The sequence below is a fragment of the Gossypium hirsutum genome, chromosome D02, assembly GCF_007990345.1.
Source record: "Gossypium hirsutum isolate 1008001.06 chromosome D02, Gossypium_hirsutum_v2.1, whole genome shotgun sequence".
NCBI lineage: Eukaryota > Viridiplantae > Streptophyta > Magnoliopsida > Malvales > Malvaceae > Gossypium > Gossypium hirsutum.
In genome coordinates, this window is record NC_053438.1 from 47,160,247 (window position 1) to 47,178,353 (window position 18,107).

The following is an 18,107-nucleotide window of genomic DNA, read 5'->3' on the forward strand; positions in this document are numbered from 1 at the left end:
TTTTTTTATTTTAAAAAAAATCAGAACAGTGTGTAAATTATGATGTGGTTGGAATTTTTCTCTTTTCAGAATGTCAAAGTGTTTATGATTTTGTAGTTCTTAGAGATATATTAATGGAGGTATTATGTTATAAGAACAAAGATCAAAACCATATCCTTGAATCATAAGTAAGAAAACCCAAAGATTCCTTCTTCTTTTTTAACAATGGAACTAAGCATAATAATAGTAAAGAATAACATCAAACCGCTTTTGAAATTGAAGTTTCTAGCGAAGCATTGTTACAATAGAGTCAATTTGGTGAACTCTAATAGGAACTGTCCTTCATAAACTTATACAGAATTCCCTTCCTAATGCCACTTGTTTAAGTTTATGTTCTTCTTTACACAATGTATTCAATGGAACATCAATATCCACAACATGGAGATTGGTAACCAAGGATGAAATTCTCTTCAAAAACTGACCTCTCTCTTTCTTTGACATAGATGGTATAAAAACTAAAATAATTAACAAAGTAAATAAAAAAAGGCATTCATTCAATTCAATATTATCAGTAAAGAAATGTGGTCATTCAAAAAAAGAACCTGGAATGTAAATGTGCAAAGCATAATTACCTTCGATGTGAGGGAAGCTTCTCACTCTACTGGGCTGACCAGTTTGTAAGTAATCCAAAGATTCTTTTTTCATTATCAAGAAAAAGAAATGGTTGATGAGCAAAAAGAGTAAAATATTTTAGCAAAAGAAAATAATGAGAAATTTGTTGTAGTTTGAATTACCAACGGAATTGGGAGGGTGGAGGAGAGAAACAGGAGGTGGAGGGAGAGGGGATGACAATGTCTCCTTCATTTGGGGTTTGGAATTGGCGGGAAGTGACAGCGGAGGGGAATGGTCGGAGTCGGAGCCCGATGAGTCGTCGTCTTCATATGCCACATGTCACAATATTATTTTACCACGTGTCCTAAACTTAACGGCGTTAGGCTCAGGTACCGATTTAGTTGATGGAAAAAAAGTTCGCATACCAATTTGGGACAAAAAAAACCTTAAGTACCAATTTGGGAGAAGTGGACAAGTTTAGGTACTACTTTTATGTTAATCTTTTTTTTTATAAATGTATTTTTAAATAAAAAATTTCATCTACATATTCTAAAAACTTATAAGTTATTCGAACCAAATAAGGTATGAGATGAGCTTATAATCTTAAAATCAATTTGATCATGAAATTTAGATATTAAAAGTGATGGCGAGAATAAAAAAATAATCAAGGGTCACTACAATAGGGTTAAGCGAAAATAGAAGAAAACCTACTAGGCTCCTACTAAAGTACTCGCACTATGGAAGGTCCATGTGTCCCCTTGGACAATTTAATCTCCTTACAATTTATGTGAGCAAAAATATGATGCATTATTACTTTATTGGGAGAAAAATCCACTCTTATCAAATGCCACTTGGCTAGCGTTTAGCATATGTGTATTTGTACATGAGATTGATCATAAATATGATACATAGAAAATTTCTTTAAAAAATGGGGCAGCAGTTTTGGGGTTGAATTGTCTTGTTGGAGATGGAGGGTCAACGGGCTCTGATCTTTCATGATAAATGCTATATGATTTTACCTGTAGATATCTCACTCTTCAAATATTATTTTATATATATAATATTGGGTTGAGGAAAGAAAGTAATAAAATTTCAATTTTGTATCATCTAAATTCATGATAAAATCTCTAGCCATTACTTTATACAAGTTAATGCTTTTTCTTTTTAATTATTAATAAAAAATTAAAAATTAGGTTCATTGTATTCTGAAATCATTTATTGCATCATACCATTAGATTCTTATATTTTTAGCTTATCGATTTTTTATTATATTAATTGAAAGAGGCCATGACAAGCTTGAATATTCTCAAACTCATAACCTTCAAAAGTCTATAACATTATTAGTGTTATTCAAGTATATGGCTAAATGCTAGTAAACAATTTGTTAAAGGTGTTGAAGTTGGTTCACTTAAGTCTGTTTATAATGGTTTGGAAGTTAGTTTGTTAAGTTAGCTAGTATTGGTTTACATATTTGGTGAAGAAAGAAGTTGGAAAAGCTCAAGCTCCATCTATAAGATTTGACCATTAAACAATTCTTGAATCAAGTAAGAATCAATATATAGGTTTTAAAGAATTTGCTTTATGTACTGTTTATTTTTCTATCAAGGTTCTAGTATTTATCTTGAAATTTTTCTTTGTTACAAAGCTTGTTGTCTTATGACATTGGTTTCGATCCATGCTTATTTGATTCATTTAACACATAAAATTCATAGGTTACCCCGAATTTACAAATAGAATTAGAATCTTGCTCATTGTTCTTGTTTTTTCATCTTTGTTCGAATTAATTTGTTGATCTCTATCGTGTTGGTCTTTGTTCATCCAGAAATCTTTATTCTCCTTAATATGAAAACAACTACTTCTATTGCCAAGATTTAATTCAAATATTTTTTATTTTTCAAGCGTCCAAGCCCTTTTCCAATAAGACAATCACTCTTCGATTAGATTAAGCAGGTATTCTTTACAATCATGAGTCATTTATGTATAAGCATATAGATGGATCCTTGAATATTCCTGAATTCTTAACTGATGAAAGTTGAAATAAATTATAAAATATTCATCTTTAGGCAACATTTAGCACACTCGCACTATGGCTTTTAGCTTCCATTATTCCTAGAATATTGCCTGCATAAGTTAAGTGTCATTCTACATATTAAATATGTATTAAGTTGCAGCATAGGTACTCCACCTCTTCTACAACATGAATCATGCACTCACATTGCATGTTACCAGGTTGGGCAGTTGTGGTCACCTTATCTTTGAAACTGTGGACATTTCCACCATATTGATTGGCTTACTAGATGTGTATGATTCTGTTATAGCAATGATAACTTCCATTCAATAGTCATACGATTTACATGATGTTTGTAGTGTGTTAATTGACTTTGAGGCATGTCAAAATGACATTATAATACAACTTCTCCTCAGTTTAATCACATTATATTATTCATGCATTATAAATGTAGGGATGCAATTGAGTTAATTATTAAATCCTAACCGGACTATAATTAATTGACACAATGTCTGAATGGTGCATGTTTAATCTATATTTGAGAAAATTGTGTTAAAGTTTGTAATATTTCGAGAGAACTTTATTACATTGCTTAATCCTAAGATTCATGTAATTAAATTGTTTCAGTATAGAAATATTACTATTACCTCACATAATTTGTTTTTCTGCTTTAAAATACTAAGTTGTTGACATAGACATATGCTATACTTAATAATTTGATAAGTTAAATTTTTAGACGATGCCTGAGAAGGTAACCTTAAAGTCATAATAGACATAGACATATGCAGATAATAGGTTAAACTTCAGACTTCGAGAGAAGCCAAAGTACTTATAATTAAAATAGGATTAATAAATAACTGGGTTGCCATGGATTTTCCGAAACATCATTAGCAGTATTTAAATATTTCTAAGTTAGGAAGGAGAATCATTTTAACACATGCATGTTATTGTAATTTCTCTTAAAGACTTGAATACTTATTTCGTTCTTTATTTAATTTAATTTTAAGCATACTTAGATTAGTTTAATTTAATTAAAATCCATCACTTTAATTTATTTTCATCACCGACTAATTTGCTTAGTAATTAATTTTGCAATACTTGATTCGCATAAACAGTTCCTGTGAAGACAATAACTCTTACTCACTACTTTATTACTTATCAACGATTGTGTATATTTGCACATCAGTTAAATTATCTCAAGACAAGTTTCTGTCGACGTTTTCGGGGAGTGTTATTTTAATCATTATTTGTGAAATTATTTTTTGCAATTTGGTTTTATTTTTTATTATTGTTAACTTAAGTAATTTTTGTGATTTTCTTTTCAGGTGTTTATGAGAATTGATCAAATTATCGACTTAATCCCAGTAAACCTTGAAATCAAGCGGACATTCCAAAAAAGAAGATGAGAAAGACAAGCCCAGAGACAAGCTACAAACAGAATCTTGATCAAAATCAAGATTAAGGAAATGGAGCCACTTATGCTCGAAATCCAGTCCTTGTTGCTGATGATAGGGACTGAGCCATAAAACAGTATTTTGTGCTTATTTTCAATGAGCTTAACCTAGGCATTGTTAAACTCAAGTTCGAGGCACCATAGTTCGAGTTAAAACCCGTAATGCTCTCGATACTTCACCTTAGATTGTTTATGGAGGTGAGTGATTCCTTCAAGTTGGCCAGAGTAACTGAGGATGCGCTAAGGCTGAAATTGTTCCCATATAGAGTTACAGCATGGTTAAATTCATTGTCACCCGGTTCAGTTTCTACATGGCAAAAGCTAGCAGAACACCTCCAAATGAAATATTTCCCACCTAGCAAAAATGCTAAGTTGCGGAATGAGATTACTACTTTTTAGCAGATGGATGATGAATTTCTGTATGAGGCATGGAAAAGATTTAAAGAGTTATTAAGAGAATGACCTTACCAAGGGATTCCTTATTACATCCAATTAGAGTCATTCTATAATGGTCTCAACGCACACACGAGGATGGTGGTAGACGCTTCAGCAAATGCTGCTCTCATTTCTAAGTCATATAACGAGGCTTACAAAATCATAGACAGAATTGCCAGTAGCAACTACCAATGGCCAACCAACCGAGTAACTTTCGGATTATGAGTAGCAAGAGTACATGAAGTGGATGCTCTCACCTCACTTGCAACTCAATGCTTAAGATTTTTACTACTAACGGTCTTAATAATGTTACAGCCAAGCCACCAAGTCAATTTGAAACCATTTCTTGTGTATACTGTGGGGATGGAAACTTGTTTGAGAATTTCCCATCAAACCCAAAATCTATTAATTACGTAGAAAATCAAAATCAGCAAAAGATGGGGAAGGACCACAATCCAACTTTTATAACCCTTCATGGCAGAACCATTCAAATATTTCTTGGAGTAATCAAGGAGCTGGACCTAGTAATACCTACTTGCAACCCAGACTAAACCAACCGTCTGAATTTTTACAGCAAATTCAAAAAACACCTCAAGTCAAACCTTCCAATAGGTTGGAGAACTTGTTAATGGCGTATATGGCGAAGAATGACGCTACTTTGAGAAATTTAGAGAATCAAGTGGGTCAACTAGCCATTGTACTTCAAAATAGACCACAAGGAGCTTTGCTTAGTGATACCAAAAATTGAAGAGTTTCGGGCAAAGAACACTGTAAGGCAGTCACGTTATGAAGTGGAAAGACCTTGGAACCTAAGGTGGTTAAGATCGAAGATGGGTCTATTGACAAAGAAGAAGTTCAACCACAAATTGAACTCCACTACACAAAAGTCAAATGCTGAAAACTCCGATAAGGTAAATCCTAACTTAGTCAATTTTGATAATCTAACACATGTGCCAGATGCAGAAACAATTCCTCGAAAAAGTGTCTAATTCAGGCTAAAGTTCCATCACCTCCATATTCGTAAATGCTTAAACAATAGAAGTAGGAGGTGTAGTTCAAGAAGTTCCTAGTTGTTCTCAAGAAGCTCCATATCAATATCCCATTGGTAGAAGCCTTAGAAAAAATGCAGAACTATGTCAAGTTCATGAAGGACATTCTATCCAAGAAGAAGAGACTTGGAGAATTTGAGACTATAACATTAATGAAGGAGTGCAATGCATTCTTATAGACTAAATTACCCTCGAAGATGAAAAATCCAGGGTGTTTTACCATACCTTGCAAGATCGAAGAATATTATTGTGGTAAAGCCCTATGTGATCTAGGAGCGAGCATTAACTTGATGCTCATGTCTGTTTTCAGAAAGTTTGGGTATAAGTGAAGTTAGACTGACAACCGTAACACTTCAACTAAAGGATTGATCTTTGGCACACCCAGAAGGAAAGATCGAGGATGTTCTGGTATGTGTGGATGAAATTTTTTTCTTGCTAATTTTATTATCTTAGATTTTTAAGCAGACAATAAGGTGCCAATCATCCTGAGGAGACCTTTCCTAGCAATCGGGAGAACATTAATTAATGTAAAAAAAGGAAGACTCACAATGCGAGTTCAGGATGATCAAGTCACTTTTAATGTTTTTAAGGTGATGAAATTCCTTGATCTGGTTGAAGGGTGCTCGGTGATGTTAGATTTGGAGTCTTAGTTTCTACAAAATGGGAGCTTAAATTTGTAGATGACTTATTGGATCACGTCTTACAGTCTGACCCACCAACTGAAGAATGTGAGAAATATATGGTTGTGGTGAAAGCCAATTCAAAGGGTTATGTCCTATAAGCCTAATTTGAATCGTTGGAGCTAGAGTCTTGGGAATACACTCAACCCAATGCATCAATTGAGGAACCACCTAAATTGGAACTAAATGTACTACCTTCTTATTTAAAATATGTTCCTCTAGGTAACTCCTCTACTTTGCCTATGATTATTTTAGCAAAGCTAACCGGAAGCCAGGAAAAAAAGCTGATTGAAGTGTTGAAAAAATCAAAAAGGCGATCAGTTGTAGTATAGTTGACATTCGAGGAATAAGTCATTCCTTTTTCATGCATAAGATTCTATTAGAGAAAGGTTAGAAAGCCATACTTGATGGACAAAGGAGGCTTAACCCGATTATGAAAAAGATAGTCCAAAAGGAAACAATCAAGTAGTTAGATGCGAGAATCAAGGAAATAATGAAGGAAAAGCAAATCAAATAATTTTTTTTACTAAAATTAAATAGAGTTTCTCCTTTATATGATGTGAATATATTTCAATACTTCTATTGTGTATTTATAGTGGAAACATCATAAAAGTTATACTTGAATTCAATTTAATATTGATTGTAATTGTGCAATACATTGAAAGTTTATTTAAGAGATGGCTTGTCATTATTTTTTTATACGAGATTGAGAGAACACTTACTCGATTCATGTTAAGAACTTATTTTAGTGCAAATTCATTGCAAGTAACTTGTTCATGTCAACTAGTTTATAACTAAGCTTTCAAAGGGAAAGCCTTACTAGAGAGAGTGATCTAAATTATGTACAATAGTGAGGTTACAGCTTGGTGAGTAAATTAGACTTAAATTACGTCTTACACAGGTTATTTTATAGTGGATACTCTCTAGGCAAGGCCCCGCAGACGTATGAAGTTTCTAAATTACGTAACCCAAATTTTGTGTCTATCTCTTATTTTATAATTATTAGTAAGTCCAATTGCAATTAAACATAAATCTAGAATGTAAAATCAACAAGTTTATAAGGAGAATAAACATCTACTTGAGATTTCTTGTATTCTGTTATACCTAATCAAGGTTCCAAACCATTTCTAGGATGATGTTGTGTCTACTACTTTTTATTAATTACATTCCTTCATGAGTGCTCAATGGTGCTAGTCCATACTATATTCTCTTTTCAAACAAGTCATTATTTCTAACGGAACTAAGAATATAAATTTTGGTCGAGAGTTACTAAGTTGAGAATTTTGACTTGTATATAATTATGTATTTTAATTAATGTAATAATTAGGTAGCAAATGCAGGATGTTTTATGTAAAAAAGAAACTAGATTTAAAGTGCATTAAACCTTATCGATAGACAATAATTTTGAAGAGAACGGAAAGGTTCAAAACTTACTCGGACTCTATCTTGTTTTTAAAAGACTTAAAGTTTATCAGAATTTATCCAAACGGAAGAGTATTTTGAAATTAAAAAAGAGATGATATTATTGGAATCACTACACCAAAACAGGTTTTTAGCGGCGTTTTTTAATGCCTTTAGCGCCGCTAAAAGTATTTGCGGCGCTTTTGAAAGCGCCACAAAAAATGTCGTTGTTGTCAACGCTGCAAACGTTTGCGGCGCTTCTTCCACAAACACCGTTATAGATCAGGACCTTTAGCGGTGCTTTTTTTACAAACGCCGCTATAAGTCAAGACCTTTAGCGGCGCTTTTTTCGCAAACGCCACTAAAGATCAAGACCTTTAGCAGCTCTTTTCCCACAAACGCTGCTAAAGATCAAGACCTTTAGCGACGCTTTTCACAAAAACGCCACTAAAAACAAAACATTTAAAAAACTTATTTTAATCAAATAATTTTTATTTTTATGATAAATATTATTTAATGTTCTATTTTTTAAATTTGAACTTTAAATATACTTTTAAGGATAAATAAAAAATATTATTTAAATGAAATTTTCTATGAAAATTTTAACTTTAAAACTAAATATAAAAATTAAAGAATTTAGTTTTAGTATTTAAAATAATAAATTAATAACACAATTAAAATTCAAAAGTTAGAACTCAATATGTCGTAAATATTAAAGTAAAAATAAAAATTTAGAATCAAAACTAAAATAAATAATACATATGAGTAACAGACTGACTAGTTGAACCTGCCTATGACTATACACATTGCAAGGTAATAAAAAATACAATGCATTTTCTTAATCAAGTAAATCTTGGTAATAAAAGATATAATACATCTACTTAATCAAGGAAATCTTGTAATGAACTCAAAGCAATGAGACTTAGAGAAAAACTTTTGAGCATGGCTTCGAATTTGAACTGCAGATTTAGTGCCTACATGCTCATTATTATTGGCAGGCCCCATTCTCTTTACATAACTACAACAGTTGTAATGGCAAAAACAAAACAAAACATGCTGACTTCAACAATAATGCAGCGTGTGTCAGGAAAATGTTTAAATTTAAGTCAGCCTTATGATGCAGCATTTCATTTGCCTAAGAATCATGTTCAATATTCATACAGAGGGTAAGGAAGGAAGTACAAAATTTAAACACAAGGCTTGTTGAGAAATAAAGCATAATACCTGAATATCAATATCAGTTTGACCTCCTTCAGCTCCACAAAGAGGCTGATGTATCATTACCCGTGAATTAGGTAAACTATACCGTTTTCCTGAAGTTTTGAAGAGAACAAAGGAATATGCAAGTTTAGCAGACAGAACGAGAAACTACACCAATCAACGGAGCTATGAACGGCAGAAATCTATTTATATACCTTTAGTTCCTGCACTAAGAAGAAAAGCTCCCATGCTGTTCAAGGAAAAACAAGGCATATCCGTTAACAATAATAAACAATTGCATTCGGATTTAAACTGAAATCTTATTGTATGAATGCACTTCAACCAAAGTGCTTGAGATCCAAAATATGCACCAGAAACATTATTTTGTCATATGATTTATACAAGTCAAGCTATAATCCAATACTCGGCTTCCAAACATTGGAACACGAAAAATAAAATCAATCTCTTCAACTAATTTGGCTATACAAAATACATATTACGCATAGTAAGAAATATTCTCATCAAGGATCAAATATATATTGGAATGAATCGAGTACAATAATTTAAGGACCAAAGTTAAGATCAATATTCCTTAATTAAGAGACAAACAAGGCATAGCCACAACACTACAGGTTTCTGGTCTTCCATATTGTGACTTGAAAATATAATTGCATATTTTGCATTACAAACAGAAAAAACATCAACGAATTTATTACCTGGCAGCAAGCCCAACGCACACAGTCGAGACATCAGGTCGAATATGCCTCATAACGTCAAATATGGCCATACCTAACAAAATGCAAAACCATATAAGCCAGGCAAGTCATGATGCTTTTTGACACAAATCGGAGCAAATACAAAGACAAGATTCTTATTAGATGAATATATTACCAGCTGTAACTGATCCTCCAGGAGAATTGACGTACATGACAATGTCCTATCGACAATATCCAAAAATGTAAGAGTAGTAAATAATATTCATAATGGCATTAGAGGTCATGGCGTATACTATTGAAAGAAAGAAAGAAAGCATGGAACCAAACAGACCTTCTGAGGATCGACAACATCAAGATAGAGAAGCTGAGCTACAATAATGTTAGCCATATCGTCATCAACAGCTCCACCACATCAAATTATTCTCTAAAAATTCGAAACAAACAACCGATATAAGAACCGATAAGCAATAAGAGAGTACCAAAGTCTAGTAAAGGCTAAAATGCACAACCAAAACAAATCCATACATGCTGGAAAAGTTGGCTAACACTTTGAAAACGCTCTTGCACCTACATATCCACGTCCAATTCAAAAAGTCATTATGTTAATAATTTTAATTCCTACTTAAAATATTAATGAAATAAAAATGAAAAAAAGTAAATCTAAGACTTGAAGTGAAGATGAAAATCCGAAAACGTGAAATGTGAATGTTCAAATTTGAAACAATTATAAAGAAAATTATAGCTTTAGTACCTTCAATATCTAATGAGCCTTGCAAATGGTTGGCGTACAAAGTCAAAGACTTTAGGCTTGAAAACCCCTGGAGAAAGGAAATTGTGTTGTTTCAAAAGAGATTAAAACTCAAATCAAGTTCCTCCAAGTTGGTTAGCCTCATTTGTGTTCCATCTGTCATAAGAAGAACTCCCAGTCATAAATATATAAACATATTTCTTTCTTTCAAAAAACTAAAGCAGTCGGAGATCCAAACTCAATCTTTCTTTTAAAAAAAATAAAGCAATCAAATATTTAATTTTCAGTTTTCAAATGCAACACTCAACTGTGGACACAAACTATTTGGTCTTAAGGATTTTAAGGACCCATTCTCTCATGACCAACTCTCAAAATCAACTCTTTAAGGGATCTTTTTTCCCTTAACTCCGTGTAACCGAGTTGCAGCCCCAAGTGAAAACTTCACCAGACTCAGAGACAACGACAGTATGCTTATCTGCAGCAGCAACAGCGAATATTCTTGATTTAAGTGAGCTTACTCTACGTGGTGTTGGTTGGGTATCCACAGACGTATACTTCAGCATTTCTAGCCAATAAGTCCTTATTTGTTTACTTCAGCATTTCTTCCCTCTGCACAACACAAGATAATGTATACATCAGCATTTCTAGCCAATAAGTCTTTGATTTGTTTGAACAATGCAGAACATTATTTTACCGGTCAACATGTAGAAGGCATGCAATATTGAATCAATTAATACAATCAAGCGAATTTTCACTTCAGGAAATAACTATCGCCTATGGTCACCGAATCTTGCTAGTATAACCAATTGACTTCATCTTTCCCTGTGACAATAAGAACAAAAAATTGTTTCAAATATCTGCAGTTCTGCACCTTTAAAAGGATCTTCACACCTATCATTCTTATGAGAATGGATTTATTCAATATTTGATATATTTCATTAATATTGTATCAATTTTTTTAAAAAAAGCTTACTATGAAATGGGAATAGACACCTAAGTAACAGGGAAAGGAAAGTATAAAGAAGAAAGTCACAAAGATAGCAAGGCATACCGCTGCTTTGCGGTCCCATGATGGAAACCACGGCATATGACAGACTGCATTCATGAAGTTTCACTTCCTTGATAAAACTTTCGATTCCAGTATCATTGAATGAACCATCTCCATCAATAAGTTGAACTGAACAACATTCATCGCTTGTTGCTGAGAAATCAAAATAGCATGTCAAGGTAAAGCGAGAAAGCATCCATAATGCACAGAACTAAACCGCCCTATTCATTTTTCCTTTTTAATTGAAAATTAAATTCTCTATAGCAATTAATCAAGAAAAGGACATTTTAAGTATACCTCAACTGAAACAAAGTCCATTTATCTTTTGATAGAGAATTTTGACGTACTAAATAGCTTTAACAGCTGATAATTCAAATTCCAGTTCTTTGCTTTTTTATTTTCCTTAGCTTCCTCAACAACCAAACATGCCATAAACATTAAATTCATCCCCGGTCCCGATCCAAACATCATAATGAATTGCTGATTTACACTACTAAAAGAAACTTTAGAAATCTAAAATACAGTATTCAAACCCAAATTTCCACCCAAAAAAAAACCCGCATCGCACCCTAAATAATAATAAGAAGAAGAAGAAGAAGAAAAATACTTAAGTAAATTGTATATGCAAATCCTCATAGATACTGGAAAATAACATTCTATCTTTACCCTTTGTTTGGTCAGTAGGAATATGTGAAACAAAAAGAAAATCAACCAAGCAAAACCTAAAACTTTCAGCTACTTTTTTCCTACACTTCCCATTTAACCAAAATCCAAATGAGGAAAAAGAAAGATCAAATGTATAAGAACTTACCGTCTTAGCTAAGATGGAAAATAGGTGCATGATGACAGACAAATGCATACGATGCAAATGAAAAGGGTAAAAAAAAATGAACAATTTGTAATGGAGAAACCAAAGAAAGTTCTCGAAAAATAAAAACCCAAATAAAAAATCGCGAAATCGTGAAATCGTTCAAAAATAAAACCACCGCCACAACCGAGAAAATAAAAAATCAGGAAGAAGAAAGAACAAAATTAGCGGGTATGGGCTGCAGAGGGCTGTCGATTTGGGGAAATTGGGGGGAAATTTTGGGGGGATCGATTTTGGGAAAAAGAAGAGGAAAAAAAAAAGAAAGATTTTCATTTAAAAAAATATAATTACAAAACGGCGCCGTTTTGCAAATAAATATTTGTGGCGTTTTCAGCAAAAACGCCGCTATTGCTTATCTTTTGCGGCATTTTTTCATAAACGCCGCTAAAGCTCAACATTTTTACAATTTTTTATATAAATTATTTTATCTTTCATATAAATTTTAAATAAATAATTTTTTAAAAAATTTTAAGTAATATTTAAAAGAATTAGATAAAATTATAATTTTTAGTTTTTATATTTCATTTTTATTTGTTATAATTTGGTCCTATCCAAAATAGATAGTTACATATCCATATCAATATGTTACTTTTATTTATTTATCAATGTTTTTTTAATCTAATATTTAAATGTATCAAATGGTTTGATTAAATATTTTTAAATATAAAAGCATTAATTGATTGTATAAAATTTCATCATTTAACAAATCTCAAGTAAGCCTTAAATCCTAACCCATTTAATATATATAAAGTTTATCGATTATCTCTTAAATAATTTAAACTATAATCATAATTTTAATATATTAAAATTAATATTATCTCTTTCACAATTATATAAGAAATTATTTAATATATAAATTAAAAAATACTAATTAATCTAAACCCTAAACCCCTATCCCCTAAACCATAAATTATAAAACATAACCCCTAAACATTAAATCCCAACCCTTAAACAATAAACCATAAACCGTAATCCCTAAACCCATAATCCATAAACCTTAAAATAGTAACTCTTAAACCTTAAACCCTACCCCATATACCATAAACCATAAACTATAATCATAATTAATTCAATATTTTAAAATTAATACTATCTCATAAACTATAATCATAATTAATTCAATATTTTAATTATCTCTTTTACAATTATATAAGAACATATTTAAAATATAAATTAAAAAACTAATTAATACTATCTCTTTTACAATTATAGTAAGCTTTTAGGTCTCTCTTCATATTATTTAAAAATAATAATTACCTATATATCCATATCAAATATATCAAATGGTCTAGATTAAATATTTTTAAATATAAAAGCATTAATTAATTGTATAAAATTGTATCATTTAACAAATCTCAAATAAACCTTAAACCCTAAATTAGCCATTCAATATACATAAAGTCTATCTATTATATATCTCTTAAATAATATAAACTATACTCATAACTTTAATATATTAAATTTATTATTATCTCTTTTACAATTATATAAGAACATATCTAATATATAAATTAAAAAACTAATTAATCTAAACCCTAACCTGACCCTTGAATCCCTAAATCATAAACCCTAAATCCCTAACTCTTAACCCCTAACCCCTAACCCCTAACTCCTAACCCCTAAACCTTAAATCTCAACCCTTAAACCATAATCCCTAAATCCATATATAATTATTTGATCACGGCGGGGGCAAGGCAAAACATGCAAAAAACTGAACTGGATAAAAAACTAAACTGAGAACTAAAAATACTAAACCGGGATGGGATAAGATGGGGATATCCTTGGATATAGCTTAAATCGATTTTGAATAACCAAATCTTCACACAATTTTGAAGAACCAAATTAATATTATCTCTTTTACAATTATATAAGAAATTAATTAATATATAAATTAGAAAATACTAGTTAATCTAAACCCTAAACCATAAACCCTAAAACCATAAACCCTTAACACATAACCTCTAAACCTTAAACCCCAGCCTTTAAACCATAAACCATAACCCCTAAACCCATAATCCATAAACCTTAAAATGGTAACACCTAAACTTTAAACTCTAAACCATATACCCTAAACCAAAAACCCTAAACTATAGTGATAATTAATTCAATATTTTAAAATTAATACTATCTCTTTTACGATAATATAATAAATTATTTAATATATAAATTAAAAAAATTAGTAATGTATCCAAAAAACTATAAAATTATTTTAAATAATAGTATTTTAATTTTTCCATTTTTAACAAATATTTTAAATTATTTTAAATCCCTGAGTATTAGCGGCTCTTTTTAGAAAACGCTGCTAAAAATAGAGAATTCGCGGCGCTTTCTCAAAAACGCCACTAAAGCCCTAAGCATTAGCGGTACTTTCCTAAAAACGCCGCTAAAGCCCTGAGCATTAGCGGCGCTTTCCTAAAAATGCCGCTAAAGCCCTGAGCATTAGCGGCGCTTTCCCAAAACGCCGCTACAGCTGCGCTTTCTTAAAAACGCCACTAAAGCCCTGAGCATTAGCGGCGCTTTCTCAGAAACGCCGCTAAAGCCCACGAAAGATCAGAAAACAGCATCCTAATGCTCGACCTTTAGCGGCGTTTTCCAAAAAGCGCCGCTAATGCTTGATCTTTAGCGGCGTTTTTTATCTAAATGCCGCTAAAAACGCTGCTAAAAGCCTGTTTTGGTGTAGTGGATATTTTGATTCAAATTTAAAGGGTGGGATATCTCGTTTTAAAATTGAAAATGACTATTTTGGAGCCTATTTATAGGTTGTTGTAATCAAACATTAAGTGCGTTTTTTGGTGAGTGTTTACTTTGGTTTTTGTTCTCTTGAAATTTTGTATTTTAACACTCTTTTACTTAGACATTTATTGGAAAGTTATCTTGATTGTTGTAACACCACAAGATATGAATTCTTGATTTGTTGAGTTATGTCATAATTAAGTGTTTGTTCTAGTGGTTGGGAGCTTAAGTGTGTGGTTGAGGTTGGGTGTTTGAATTTTAGAGTGAGCAGTTGAATTTAACTTTTGTTTTATGGTTACTTCTTAGTGGGCTATTTAATGGGTGGTGTTGGGTTGCCTTTAGAACTCTAAACAAAGTGTTAAGTAGATGAAAGTGGGTTGTTAGGAGTTAGTTTTGTTTTGGGTTAGTGGTGGCTTAATAATAGTAAATAAATTAACATCTTATTCAATTTATTTTCTTTTTTCCAAATACTTGGCCTTTTTTCACGTTAGTTCTTTCTTTTTCCACTATTACGCCTCCTCCCTCCTTTCTTGGTTCTTTTTCTTTTGTTTTTCATTTTTTTCTTTGGGTTTCTTTATTTTCCATCAACCGTTGAGCACTGTGTGGGGTCTCTAGTTTGAGCATAAATATTTTTTTATGCTACCTTTGCAATTTTCTATGGTAAGAGCATTAGTTGTTAATATTTGATTTTTGTTGGGAACGTTTCGTACTACGTAGGGTGGTGATTCTAGTGTATTTTGTTCTGTTAGGAGAGGAGCGTGGATCGTTCGACGAATCACCTGCGAGTTAATTCACGAGGGTGCGGTTTTCTTTAAGGTAAGGTTTTAATTGAAAGGCGTGGATTGGATTTCTTCGTTAAAGCTTGGTTGTTGTTAATGTCAATTCGTGTTTGAGTGTGAGGAATTATTAATCGATGTTTTAATTGATGTTTAAGTCTTGGGTTACTCGTGTTTTGAACTGGCATCAGAAAATACCCAAGTGTGTGACAAGAAACCCAAAAATCAGCGAACGGTAAAAGCCAAAAAAATAGCACTGTCGATGCCACACGGCTGTGTGACAGGTCGTGTAGTAAGTCGTGTCTGACACAAGGTCTTGTGATAGACTGTGTGCTGGACCGTGTGTCTGAGGTATTTTGGGTCATGTGGACCGTACGGGCGTAAGGGTCACATGGGTCTGTGTGGGTCATGTGGGCCACACGGGCTAGGCTATTTGTGTCGTCTAGGCTACACGGGCGTGTGGACCCAAAATTTAAAAATTTTTCCTATAGCCATACACGTCATCCCAATCAACTGTGGGCCTTCCGTAGGGTCGATCTGTCATTAAATATTCTATAAAACATGAAAGTTGGTCATTTGTTAGTACAATTTTCGATTCCTGTAAGTGTATTTGAGCTGTTATGTGATAATTTAAACTGTGAGTAATGTTATATACATATATTATTTGTATTTGAAATGTTATGCATGATTTCTGCTCTGATTGTATCTAATTCTAGGGTGGAATATATTATGTGGAGGAAGTGTTTCTATTAGAGGTGATATCTCCCCCACTATACTGACAACAGAACTACAAATATTCTGAAAAGTGTCATACCAACACTAAGTGGTGTGTAGGGTTGGATTGATATTTAATACCCTATATAGTGTGTAGAAATGGTTGGAGATGGTGTATAACGGATAGGGGTAGGATTGTAAATTTGTATATGATTTGATTATGTATAAGATATACATTTGTATCTACTCTGCTACATAATAAATCTAAAATTAAGTCTGTAATTCTATTTTCTTTAAAGTTACACACTGAGTTATGAGAACTCACTTCATGTTTGTCTATCACTTTCAGGTAACCCTCAGACTTAGACGGGTCGGTGCGGCGAGAGCTCGGTTATAGCCATATTTTCGTATATTTAATTTATTTAAATTTGGGTTTGAGAGTTTTGTAAGTTTTGGACTGTTTGGACCTTTTTAATTGTTTTTGGTTTCGGATTTTTATTTCGTTTTCGCATAATAACGCTTAAACGTTTTATCGACAATGTTCATTTTTCTACAAAACAATGGGTTTCAAATCAACAAACTATGTTTTCAAAAATACATCTTTCCAAGGCTTTCCACTGTAAAGTAACCGATTTTTAGAAAACGTAATAGAACATGGTTTCAACTAAAAAGCTAATTAAGAATAATTTCTTCTAAATCGGATATTTCTTTAGTAGCAGAAATTGAGTTATTTTCAACGTTTTGGAAAGCTAAATTTTCAAACCATTTTTCGTAATCACTTCAGATTCGGCCATAACATCTAGGCCGAGTTTGGAGTGTTACATTTAGTGGTATCAGAGCAGGGTTGTAAAACTCGAACTGTGAAATTTTGGGTTCAAAATTATTTTTGAGAAAACTATTTGTTCGAGTATAGTTTATTTCTGCATGAATCTGAAAAAGAATTTTGTGAAATATCGAGTCTCCGGTGTCGATCCTGTAAGTACTTCTGACTTAACAAATACTTTAGTTTAGAAAACTCTAAAACGATTAAAAACCATATTAAGATATTTAGAGACTGAAACATTTCTGAGATTTCTAAAAATTCTTCTAATAATTATTTGAAGCATAAAATATCGGCTAATAAATATTGAAATCGATACATAAAACTTCATAATGTAGATAATCTATAAATACAATAAGTACCCGTGGATCACGCGGACACAGTACTCGTGGGCGCTGCGAGCGCCATTGAGGGACTCGAGCTGAGTCGTCTTTGATGGGTAAGATGCCCAATCTGGATACGAGTGAGTCACCGGCTACACTTACTGCTGAGACTGGGTCTTAAAGTCGCTTGGCTGGGGATGACGCATTGTCTCAGGCCATATGTAGAGTTTTGAAGAGGGTCACCGGGCCATATTCTGGTTCTGGAAGCCATGGGTCGGTAACTGAACAACTCTGATCCAATGACTCTGAGTTGTTTAAGGGCATCACTAGAGTTGCCTCGACTATGGCCAAGTATTGGTTGGAGGCCACAGAGAGAATTATGAATGACATCGACTACTCCCCCGAGCATAAATTAAAGGTTGCAATATTTCTACTTCGTAATGAGGCGTATCAATGGTGGTTAACGATTGATGAGGGTACTCATTTCGATCAAATTACTTGGGATCAGTTTAAGAGTGCCTTCCAGTGTAAATATGTGGGGGTA

At 32.6% G+C, this 18,107-nt stretch overlaps 1 protein-coding gene and 1 non-coding gene across 9 annotated transcripts; both read right to left on the reverse strand.

Annotated features, from left to right (window-relative positions):
- Positions 1-233: 233 nt before the first annotated feature.
- On the reverse strand, positions 234-12,447 carry LOC107936264 (ATP-dependent Clp protease proteolytic subunit 5, chloroplastic). 8 transcript variants are annotated; one of them, XR_005910277.1, is made up of 13 exons: positions 12,141-12,432; positions 11,333-11,482; positions 10,976-11,103; positions 10,800-10,890; positions 10,285-10,437; positions 10,059-10,100; positions 9,865-9,957; positions 9,709-9,754; positions 9,534-9,606; positions 9,033-9,067; positions 8,842-8,930; positions 774-1,610; positions 234-674 (listed from the first exon to the last, which is right to left on the reverse strand). XR_005910277.1 is itself a non-coding variant. In XM_016868964.2 (12 exons), the coding sequence occupies exons 7-12, from the start codon at positions 9,919-9,921 to the stop codon at positions 1,485-1,487; spliced, it is 426 nt and encodes a 141-aa protein (XP_016724453.1). In that variant the 5' UTR covers positions 9,922-9,957; positions 10,059-10,100; positions 10,285-10,437; positions 10,800-10,890; positions 10,976-11,103; positions 11,333-11,482; positions 12,141-12,447; the 3' UTR covers positions 234-1,484. The 8 variants fall into 8 exon arrangements, 6 of the variants coding, with proteins under 6 accessions (XP_016724453.1, XP_016724478.1, XP_040944540.1 ...); XR_005910278.1 differs by having other exon boundaries at positions 234-494; positions 612-1,610; XM_016868964.2 differs by having other exon boundaries at positions 234-1,610; positions 12,141-12,447.
- Positions 4,422-4,528, reverse strand: LOC121215010 (small nucleolar RNA R71). Its single transcript, XR_005910745.1, has one exon. It is a non-coding gene; the product is annotated as a small nucleolar RNA R71 (small nucleolar RNA).
- Positions 12,448-18,107: the final 5,660 nt, after the last annotated feature.